This window comes from Dioscorea cayenensis, chromosome 4 (assembly GCF_009730915.1).
Source record: "Dioscorea cayenensis subsp. rotundata cultivar TDr96_F1 chromosome 4, TDr96_F1_v2_PseudoChromosome.rev07_lg8_w22 25.fasta, whole genome shotgun sequence".
NCBI lineage: Eukaryota > Viridiplantae > Streptophyta > Magnoliopsida > Dioscoreales > Dioscoreaceae > Dioscorea > Dioscorea cayenensis.
Window position 1 is genome coordinate 2,540,501 of NC_052474.1, and position 11,730 is coordinate 2,552,230.

The following is an 11,730-nucleotide window of genomic DNA, read 5'->3' on the forward strand; positions in this document are numbered from 1 at the left end:
ATACTTGTTTGCAATGAACTTTGGTAATAAAATTCTTTTAAAATAATTTTTTTTGTTTTAAAAAAAAAGGGATAAACACATTTATTATGCAAGGAAGAAAGCAGTTACAAAACAAATTGGATTTATAAGAATCCACGCCTATATATCTCGGTTACTTGGATTTTGTAAGCTATTGTTATCTTGCGCGGCTCTGTCAAATGCACTGGAATTGCCACCATCTCCCGTTCAAAACTCTACTGTCCCTCATTCATAGTATGTTATAGAAACATTTATCATGGTCAAGTTTTAGTCTTGGCCTCTCAACCAACCATTAAATTGATGAGGTTTTGGATGCTAGTGTTTCCTTAACAAAATGCCACATCTTGCCATATTTCTCAATTATTTCAAAATTATTTTCCCAGCTCTCATTTTCAGTCCTCTTTATATCTTCCAAAACATAATTTTTTTTTTATATAAATTATTTTAAAAAATCATTCCTAGATGCAGCACTTTATTCAATTGGGTTAAGCAAGACAAACAACACTTCATTAAATTTCCATTATAAATAAATAAATAAATAAATAAATAAAATGAAAGGACAAAAACAAAGAGTTGTACCTATCACAATGGGCCAACATCAAGGCCCAACAGGCTTTCCCAAAGATAAAAATAACAAAAATGATCACGTTAAGCTAAAACATGGCCAAGAGAACAGTAACAATTTCAAGTGATCAACGGTAACGGCCCTCGTTCACCGGAAGCCCAAAGGTTAGGGCACGGGAGCCCCAACACCACACCGAGCCAAACCCCGCACACGTGCCGGTCACTAGTACCCCGCCCCGTTCCAAATCCCCCGCACCCCAAGCCGCCAAATACACCGCCCTCTCCTCCTCCTCCTCCTCCTCTTTCCTCCCTCCCTTCTGCTCGTCTTCTCTCTCTTTCTCTCCCATTGCTTTGAACCAGAAAAGAAAAATAAAGAAAAAGAAGGAAAAAAAAAAGAGAAGAGAAAAGATAAAAAAGAAAAAATAAGAATAATTAATAAAAAAAAAAAGATGGCATAAAAGAAAAGGAGGGAAGAGTATTTGAGAAGGCTCCGGTGAAGCCTCCTCTGGTTTCTTTTGCAAGATGGTGGATCTGATCTTCGTCTCCTCCTCCGATGGTTGCTGAATGAGGTTTGATTTCATCGCCCTCTTTGTTGTTTTTTTCTTTCTTGGATTTGTGTGATGGTTGATTCTCTGGTTTTCTAGGGTTTTTTTTTTGGTTTTTGATTTCGTGGATTGTTTTGGTGTTTGATTGGGAGAGAACGCTAGGGGTTTTTTGTTGCATTTATTGATTATGTGAAATCGGGCATTCATGATTGGGCTTTTGAATAGTTTTTTTGTTGTTGTTTGGATTCTATTGCAAAAGAACAACAGCGTGAGCACAATGATTACATTGAATTTGGGTAAGAGAGTTCCTTGTTGCCGTTTTGAGCACATTGAGCAAAGAAATGCATAAACTTGATGACCCAGTATAGTTTTGATGTTGAATTGATGTCACTTTTTGAGAAATCGAAAGATGTGTGGATTTTTTTTGTCTAGTGCGTTGATAGATAAGATATATTGGGAGGAGTTGTCCATCTTAAGCTATCTGACATGAAACATGGTTGTTTTATAGACAAATATACACATATATTTGGCATGTGTATGATCTTGTTTTGGATTTGTTATTCTTGGTTGGTTTATAGACTATTCATATATTGTTTGTTAAGTTATATCCAACATGGGATATTCCAAACAATGTAGCTTTTGATGAATCATGCAAACCAATGTTTTTGATGCCCTGCCATGCTTGTGTGAGTTCTTGTAGCAGATCCATTTGTGAGAGAACGCTGAGCCGCATGACTTCATCATTGGTAAATTAGCATTTGTATCTTGCAAGATCTAGAATTTATCAAAGTTAATCTACGGCTGATATGAATTTTGTACTCTATCAAGGCACATACATGAATCGAATGTCTACATGTATGCCATCAGCTTGTCGTATATTAGAAACAGAGCTATTTTGTCCTCCCAATCATTCGCATAGTCTTCCTTTAGAGCTTACCAAAACTTTATATTGTGTTGGCGGAGATTAACGGAGGCTGTATAAAATTCTTCTGATTTTGTCTTACCTTTTTTATGGAAGCAAAGCCAGGATGTAGAATATTACTGGTTACCTTAACAAGAACTTTCTTGGATTACTTAAGTTCTTTTTATCTTAGTGAAGAATGCATCTTATCCAGGGACGGGTTGAATTTCTCAATCAGTTCTCTTCAACATCTGCACCACACTTAAGATGAACCCTGGTACAAATAGAACCATAAGAAGGTCACAAAAGCTGGATCATATTCAGAGGGATGGGCCAAATTGGGTTCTTATTGCAGGCAGTGCAGTTTTAAGCGCCCTGTCAATCAGGATTGGATGCAAGCTGAAACAGGCCTTTGAAACTAAGCGAGCCAATACTCCTGACTTCACAACGAAAGGTCTAGTCATGTGCTATATGCAAAATGTAATTGTTATAATGTCATTGTTATTGTTTTTTTTTCTTTTCCTATATTAATGGCTCTTTTTTTTAATGTGCAGCTAAGAGAAGGCCAGCAACATGCCGTTTGCATTCAAATTTATATTGCTTTACTCAAGTTGATGACAATTGTTGCCATTGTCTTGCAGGTGCAATTATTTTCTTTTTTTACTGTTTATTTGCAGCCATAGATTAGTTTTTCTTTAATTCATTTAGGTAGCAGCTCTGCAATAATTCTATGATCATATTTATTTGCTATTCTTGCATAACCCTCATATGCTCTACAGCAGCTTAGTAATAAGATATTTCTCATAAAGTAAACACTTTTTGCAGTAAGACTAGTGCCTATGTTATAAATTTTTACACTTGTTATATAAACTCTCTCAAGCATTTCTAGTCAGTCAGAAGCAAATTTCATAGTCTAAGCATTTCATCAAGAAACAAATATGCTCAGTCAATCAGTGTTTCAGTAGAAAAAAAAAAAATCCTAAGATACCTGTGGTGAATAATACTCAGCAATGGTGCCGCTGAAAACAAAATAATTTGAACCAAAGGAATCAATATAGAGTTACACCAAAGTGGGAATGTTTGTTCACCATTTCCATACAACCACATGTAATATATCAGTGTATGCCTTGTAAGCCATTTGGACTTAATGTTTAAGAACTGAAAAAAATGCAATTAGTTTCAGAATGTGTATGTTGCAGTAAGTCTTACAGAGCATCTATGTGCTAGTGTGGTTAGCTCTTTTTTCATAAGATGATGGATGAGCTTGATCAGTGATAAGAAATGCTAATTATTTGAAGTACGCTTAAGCTGGTCTCTTGTAGACTTACAAAACCCAAATTATGCTAATTCCAGATTTCTGTATTGGATTACTGTGTCTGTAAGTTAACTTACAGAATGTTGTGCCTGAAGAGAGTAAAAGGGAAATGGGTTGCTATTCAAGGTGGTATGTGCAGTGACACCTTCTATTTTGATCTTTTATGTATTGCTTGTTATCCGTCACATTCTTTGTGCTTTTGCTACATTAACTTGGCTATAATCATTTTGCTCATGCATTTTTTTTAAATATTCTGTACTGAGAACACTGAGGATCCTTTATTCTTCTGACGGAGAACAGGTCAATAAAACAGCCTGCATCATTGTCCTGATTTTGGTCTTTTGTGCAGGCCTTGCTGATGCTTCAGGAGATATCAAGCAGCAATCCAACAACCCAATTTCAAAAGAAACTGATTTGTCCCTTCCCTTGGTGAAGATCTCAACTGCAGAATCAAACACTCAAAACAGCAGTGTGATGTGGGCCTCATCACCAGATCGTCTTGAACTGCCCCAGAAGCCTTTTCACCATTCGAACAGCTCTGAGTCTCCTTGTGTTTCTGAATCCGGATCAGACATCTACAGCAAACGAGAGGTAATTCAGAAACTGCGGCAACAGCTTAAAAGAAGGGATGAGATGATTATGGAGATGCAGGCCCAGATTGTAGACCTACAAAATTCTCTTACTGTTCAAATGGCCCAATCTGTAAATCTTCAATCTCAGCTCGATTCTGCAAACCGAGACTTGTTCGACTCTGAGAGAGAAATACAACGTCTGAGGAAAGCCATTGCAGATCATTGTGTAGCAGAGGCAGGCTCCCCCGAAAGATCTACTACCATCAGAAACTGGCGACCAGAACCCATAAACGGGCATGCCAACGGTTATCACGACACCGGAAGTGATTTAGATCTTACCTATGCTGGCGCTGGGAAATCCAGAGGAGACAGTGAGAGGGTTGAGATGTTGAAGAGAGAAGTAGGTGAGCTGAAAGAAGTGATTGAAGGGAAAGAATTTTTGCTTCAGAGCTACAAGGAGGAGAAAGTTGAGCTATGCTCAAAACTTAAAGATTTGCAGTTGAGACTGGCCCCTCAACAAGTGCCAAATATTTTGTAATACGTTGGTTGTTGTCATGTTATTGCTGTTGATTCTTGTTTGGGTCTTTTAGTGCTCAGTTTTCCTTAACATTATTTGCGCTAGGACTTAATATTTTTCAATGTTTTTGTATAGTTATTGATTAGAGCTTGTTGAGTGCTATTCCTCCACATGTGTCCACAACTTAAACTAGAAATACTCAACAAGGACAATCAGCAGCATATGAAGGAATAGAGATCAATGCCAAATAGGCAAATACATTAAGAAGTTTTTGCAATGAAAACTACGCCCAAAAGGATTTACATTTAGTAATGATCACTAACATTCCAATTCCAAGCACTGCACAACATGACAAAGCTCATTTCCTCATTTATATAGCTTAAATCATTTCGCACGCTTTTCTTTCACATCTCCAGGATTCTGGCTAATCATAAAAGCTAATGCTATAAGTATTGCCGAAAGCTCTACTCTGGTTTGCGGCAAGTGATAATGGTGAACTTGATGAGCTTCTTGTTGTAGCCTTCTATCATCAAAGGCATAACCAGTGCCCCTTTTATACTCTTCCATCCTTTCAAGACAAAACACAAGATAGAAAAATCACTAGTGTTAGAATAGCACCTCAATGTCATATCACAAACAAATACAGCTCATAATAAAAAAACACATTGCTAGTGAGATTGCTACCACTGCGAAGAAGAGATATAAAGCCCTTCCATGTGAATGCTGATTGAATAACCGCTGGCCAAAACGGAGCCACATTGTCCGACCAATCAGCAGTCTTGATATCCTGTTATATTAAACCAATCAAGCTTAAGTACTAGTAAATGTAACCACAAATCATAATATCTATAATTCTTTAGTAAATGCAGGGTAATATATTGTTGCCATTACCTTAAGAGAGAGGGACTCAGCTATTTTGACATAATCAGAGGGAGAACACCATTCCGGGAGATAATATGCATTGCAGATCTTATTCAAGAGAGTTATTTCATCAGGCTTCAGAGAGTCTTCTGACTGACTGAGATCTCTATGGCACCAAGTTACTATGATTATAGTGGCTCCAGGTGCTGCAACGCGTGTCAATTCACTCACAAACTGACACAAAAGACAAGCAAATTTTAAAAAGACATGTTTTTTTCACTTAAGAGCTCTCTCAGTACTGAAAATAGTACCTTATTCTTATCTGGCATGTGTTCTCCACTCTCCATGGACCAGACCAGGTCAAAATGGCCATCAGGAAAAGGTTGATCCAGTGCATCTGCAACTTGGAATGAAACCTACAAGGAATCCTCAAGAGTCAAATAATTCCACAATAAAGAATAAAGAAAAAGACCAGATATTCAGATCACATACCTTATCAGCCAGCCCTTCAGCAACTGCCAGTGCCTGAGCCCTCTGAGCTTGAACAGGGCTCAAAGTGATACCTTGACACTGAGCTCCATACTTCTTTGCCAGATACCTTGAACTGCCACCAATTCCACACCCAACATCAACCACTCTCTTTGGCCACTTTGAAGAGTCCTCTGCACAATCACAAAGATCAAAAACAGTGAAACATAATCCCCATATAACAAACTTCCAAAGATCACACCACAATTGATTCTGATCCATAAATCTAGAAACAGAGGGAGAAAGAAAGAACGAAAGAGATAACACAGATGAAACCTGTGACACCAGCAAAGCTAAGTGTCTCCTCAATCATGCGCAGTTGAGCACGGCGGTGATGAGCAACAGAGCCGGGCAAACCAGGGTCATAAAACCCATGGTGCATGTGCTCACCCCACAACCCCTCCCACATCTTTGACGACTCATCGTACAGGTCCGCAATCCCCTTCTTCAACTCTTCCCGGTCACGCACCACCTGCACCGCACCCGCGAGCTGCGCTCTCATGCCCGGAAGCATCACGTAGCCGCCGGGTACGTGCGGCGCTTCATACAATCCAATGAACGGTGAAAGACCACAACGCATCAGCGGGTCCATTGTAACCTATGGTAGTAAAACCAAGGAAGCTGGGGAGCAGACGAAGATGGTTTGGAGGTTGCAAGGTGGTGTCTTGGTATTGTATATAACTATATATGAGCACAAAGTGTCAGGGTATAGAGTGAGGAAACCATGCATGGGCAATGACGTGGCATGTGACCAAAGTGTTATGACGAAACTGCCCCACGGTTTCATCTAAAAAAGCTTCAGTTTTGTTGCTCCATCTGGTTTTCAATTTGAATGATAAGACAAGAGTGGGGACTAATGTATTGTTTGTTATGCTGGTAAGGCACGCGAGAATGATTCCCCTCGTGGTACACTTTAAAAAGCTCACGCATTGTGGCGGGCAAGCAATTGAGGCATTTGGAAAGGGAATAATATGGTCATCACGGCCACTAGAAAGGGATTTACTATTTTCTTAACATCAAAACTGAAAACGATGTATGCCTGATTTGGGAGTTACATGAGTTCCAGAAATACCTACCAAACAAGTAACTGATACATTTGTGACACTCTGAAACCCTGGCTCACACATAATATGAAACTCTACCAATTTATCTCCAAACTTAGATCAAGACAAGTTAAGATTCTAATTGCAATTTAATATTTGATTGAACAAAGGGTAAACAGCACAAATCATAATTAAAACACAGCCTGAGTCAGGCACAGAGCGTTTGGCATGGCATCTTAGACCAACCTGCCTTTAAATAAAAATAATAAAAATAATAATAAAGCAAAGCAGCTTCATAGAGAAACACTGAAGCAAGAAAGCACATAAAATTCCATTTCGGTACAACAGCGCAGCACATATAAAAACAGTAAAATGAGCACTTCCTGGTACTAAAGCAAAGGAAACAGTTGACAGGATTAGAGATACAGACAAAAGGAAGGAAATAACAGGGAAATGAGACTCTGAGCTGGTGTAAAACTCGTGAAATAATTCTTTCTTATTTTTTCATTTATCAATGTTGGAACTCAGTAGGTGATGATCACTCAACAATCAAGATAATTACTGAAAACTCCTTACAACTACGTCAGTTAAACGTACAAAACAATGAAATAATAAAGAGGACCGTCTAGTAGGGACAAACCAGAGTTAAAGACAAAAGGAAGAAATAAATCTGATTTGATGAGTAATTTTTTTTTTATTATTCTACATTTTCATTTATCAAGAGAGTAAAAAGTTTGTGATTGGCTTTTGCACTCAAGTGACACTGTGGCAGGAAATCACATGACTCTGACAAACCAATATTCCAATAAGAGATAAGGGTTGAGAGTTGGGATGGAAGCAGATCTGGATGACGTGAATGATTTTCACATGAACTTCAATGAAATACATATAAAAATTTGGTGTTCATTGGGAACTTAAAAAATGAATATCCACAAGAATAATTAATAATTATTTAATAATTAACACAGTGGGCATATGAGCTTGAGGAATCAACTATGTCTGGCTGAATGTTTTACTTCTAAATCTGATGATTATCCACAACTACATACAGGGTTGGAAACTTAGTAAAAAAAAAAGGAAAAGAGTTTTATATCTGGTGAGCAAGCCATGGTTTGTTCTTTAGATCTTGGATCTCATACACACTCGACCAAAAAACATGAGCGTGAAGACAACTGTAAACCAGTACAATGTGGGAGTAAAGTAAGGCAAAGGATCTTTGGCATATATAGGAATAAACTTTAACTTCGTTGTTTAACAAATTTAAAAAAAGCAATGATTAATGTTCCGCTCATGCTATTATTCCAACTCATCCTCATATCACCAAGTTTTTGACACGTGGACGAGCATATACTTTTGCTACGGATGCATCACCGCATTAAAGTATGTTTCCTTTTGAAGATGTGACCCTCTGATTAAGTACAGATTTATGTAATAGCTGGGGTTACTAACTTAACTGAGTCACAGAAAAATCAGCATGGATGTTGCTCAATAAGTTTCTTCCTTGTTGGCTAATCCAAAGGGAGTAGTAATATGGGTAAAAGTTATCCATGAAGAAAAACTTTTTCTAAATTGATGGTGGCATTAGATGTCCGGTGCCCAGCTTTTTTTGGCGAAAGAAACTGAATGTCCTAAGAAAATTAACTTTTTCAATTGAATGGCTTGACATAACCAAATTCTCATGTTGGAGAATCTGGCTCAAAAAAGATGTAACAGGATGTCGACCAATATATGTGTTTTGTGTTATGCGGGATCTGAATCGGTGAATCATCTGTTCATTTATTGTTCATTGACTAAATTGGTGTGGGGATACTTTATCAGACTACTGCAGCTTCCTCAGCCACCTTCATCACTGAAGGATCTCTAGGACCAGTGGAAAGCGTGTCTGCACCCTGCCAAAAGGGACTTTGGGGACTTAGTGGTAAAAGAGATAATTTGGAATATTTAACTTGCTAGGAATGATTGTTTATTCAATGCCAATGTTGTGCCTACTCAATTTATTATTTTGAGAATTGATCGTTTGCTTATATCTTGATGTTCGTCAATCACAAAGGGCCCTAGGGTGAAGATTGATGAAGGTCTCTTGACTGTCAAAAAAAGCTTGGAGTTTCTTGGCCCGCGTATGAAGGAATTCGGTGACAACCTGACCACAGATGAGTATCATGACCCAAGAGCCGCCTAGGTGTTGAGTATGATGTATCTTTAGGGGCTTCTGCCCTCTGCTAGTTGTTGTTCTTTGTGTTACTCCTTTTTGTTGTACTATTCTTACCAAATCTAGTGGTGGTTGTACTTTTGGTCGTTCTTATCTAATTTAAGTGGTTTATCCACGTTTTCCCAAAAAAAAAAAAAAACTTTTACTTCACTAATATAATTAATTTTAATTTCCATAATTAATCCTTAAGTAGCCATATTTTCCACTATAATTATTTTAAAAATATTTAAAATATAAATTACTCGTTAGTTATAATCAATGTGAAAAATAAATACTTTGAATAAAATTTTAAACTTAAACAACAAAATATTATGTTATGTTAAAATAAATACTTTTTTTCGTCCATATATCATAAGTAGCTAAATTTTCCCAGCACATGAGGGCAATAAACATTTTGGAATAAGGCCCAGATCAAACTAAACACGGAAAAAGATTGGATAATTTTGTCCATTTTATTCACATTCTAAATTTTGCCCAAATACATGAAAAGGACAAGATTGACACCCGTTGGCTTTTTTCTCATTTGTCCTTTGTCAAGTTGCGTGCCGGTAATTAACTCTATTTTGACCAAAAAAAAATCCAATATATTAAATAAACCCCAACTGCATTAATCAATCGAGTACTTGAAAAATAAATGTGCTCTAATTAGACCTTAAGCTTTTGGTTTCCCAAATGATAAGCCGAATCTAAAATACGTTTTTAATTATTTAAATTAATTTATTGAATAATTAATCTTAACATTTTATTCATATTAACAAACAAAATAATTAGTATTTAAAAAAATTAACACACCAAGCATAATTAAATTAAATTCATTTATTTTTCCAAGTAAATTGAGTTTGATTCTACTGTTTTGATTTTTTTTTTTTGGGACGAACACGTGGGGAGTCTGTATCGAGCATAACTCGCCTGAAATGAGGATTGACTCGGGAGCGCTCAAAACAAAGCACCCTATCTGCAAAGGACGATCGCATAAACCGAAATGTCGTTAGCTCTAATGTTTCGATTTATGATCTCCTCTTTTTAAATTTTTTTTAAATAATTATTAATGTTAATTTTATTTGAATTTTGATCCTAAAAACTAATAATATTTTACAAACAGCCAAGATTACGCCACATCAAGTGATGAAATATCAACACGAATTCTAATTCAGATGTGAACCATAAAAAGAAAAATAATTTAAAAAAAAAAGAGATAAAACCGAAGTAGAGAATGGAGACGAGTGGTACCTGGAACACAGGCGAATCGGAGAGCCTCATCGACCATGCGGATCTGAGCGGATCGATGATCGGAAAAGGAGGCCGGCGTCGTGGTATCGTAGAAGCCATGATGCATATGCTCCCCCCAAATGCTTTCCCACAACCCCGATGACTCGTTGTAGAATTCCGCGATCCCTTTCTTTAGCCCCTCCGCCGCCATCGCTGCCCTAAAAGAAGACCTCTGCGAGCGCCGTTGATAAAGGACGCGAGAGGGATTTGGCTTTCTCTTTTCCTTCTCGAATCGGCGAGCGCTTGATAAACCTCGTAGATCAAACGGCTCGCACGTGCGAAGTAGAGTGGCCATCGTAGTTTTTTAACAGTAGATAATAGAGTAGTAGGCGCGATACGCGAGACGGTTTACTGTAGAAAGTGGAGTTCGTATTGCTTTTATTATTGCCTTCTTTCTCGTGTGATGTGCCTGCTCTTCTTTCTGCTTCTTGGTGGGCCGTGTGGGCCATTGCCTTATTGGGTATTGATTAGAGGCAAGTTAAATTAGTTTTCTTTTTTCTTTTATTGTTTATTAGCTTTGAGATTAGTTTTTGTTTTATTTTTATTTTTACTTTTTTACTGTTAGAAGTAAATTAGTTTTGGATTTAGACTTTGTTTGAAGTAAAACTTCTATTTCGGAGGACAAGATGTTTTTGATTGACGATAGATGAATATTCCGAAATCATGATGGATATACACGTTTTTTTTTTGGTTAAAAAGCAAATTATAACATTGTTGAAATTTATTAGAACACCAACATATATATATGATTTGTGAATGGAGAGCTTCCCTCCAAGATAAGGCATGCCAAGTGTCCTCTTATATCAATAGTATATAAATTAAAATTTGTTAAAAATTAATACTGTATTATATTTCAAATGAGTTCATTATACCTCGATCTTCAGTGGTAAATGTTAAAATGTATTATTATTTAATAAATAATTATTAAGCGATACGAAATATCTCAAATTTGTAAAAAATAACCTGCATGTTCAGTTGTGGTTGTTGTTTTTTTATTCTGATTTCCGCTCTTCATGATGTACTCATAATTTATTTATTTATTTTAAATAATCTGCTATATATAGACATCAGGACATGAATTTAATATTATATAAACATGATGATTTTTCATAAAAGTTTATTTTATTAATAATGAATAGGTTTTGCTTTCTCGCTCGCTGATACCTCCGTCTTGGAGAAGAACGCCAAGCTATCTCATGTCAATGAGGTAATGACAGCCGGATAATATGCTGCCACGTAGAGTCAGATACCAATAAGCTGTCTTCACATCCTGTGAATTAAACTAATCGAGCTATGAAACTCACTCACTCCAAAATCCTGTTGATAAGATAAGAATAACACATATTTAGAACTCGGTATTATCATCTGAAGTGAGAGTGACTAGGCTA

General features: G+C 36.9%; 2 protein-coding genes across 3 annotated transcripts; one reads left to right on the forward strand and one right to left on the reverse strand.

Annotated features, from left to right (window-relative positions):
- Nucleotides 1–638: 638 nt before the first annotated feature.
- On the forward strand, nt 639–4,577 carry LOC120258397. Its single transcript, XM_039265783.1, has 4 exons — nt 639–1,151; nt 2,243–2,482; nt 2,583–2,669; nt 3,693–4,577. Exons 2-4 carry the CDS (start codon nt 2,296–2,298, stop codon nt 4,451–4,453), a joined length of 1,035 nt encoding a protein of 344 aa, XP_039121717.1. The 5' UTR covers nt 639–1,151; nt 2,243–2,295; the 3' UTR covers nt 4,454–4,577.
- Nucleotides 4,578–4,655: 78 nt separating this feature from the next.
- LOC120258398 (probable tocopherol O-methyltransferase, chloroplastic) lies at nt 4,656–10,703 on the reverse strand. Of its 2 annotated transcripts, none has more exons than XM_039265784.1 (6): nt 10,304–10,703; nt 5,786–5,955; nt 5,605–5,709; nt 5,324–5,527; nt 5,117–5,219; nt 4,656–5,000 (listed from the first exon to the last, which is right to left on the reverse strand). In XM_039265784.1, the coding sequence occupies exons 1-6, from the start codon at nt 10,635–10,637 to the stop codon at nt 4,897–4,899; spliced, it is 1,020 nt and encodes a 339-aa protein (XP_039121718.1). In that variant the 5' UTR covers nt 10,638–10,703; the 3' UTR covers nt 4,656–4,896. The 2 variants fall into 2 exon arrangements, with proteins under 2 accessions (XP_039121718.1, XP_039121719.1); XM_039265785.1 differs by lacking the exon at nt 10,304–10,703 and adding an exon at nt 6,098–6,485.
- Nucleotides 10,704–11,730: the final 1,027 nt, after the last annotated feature.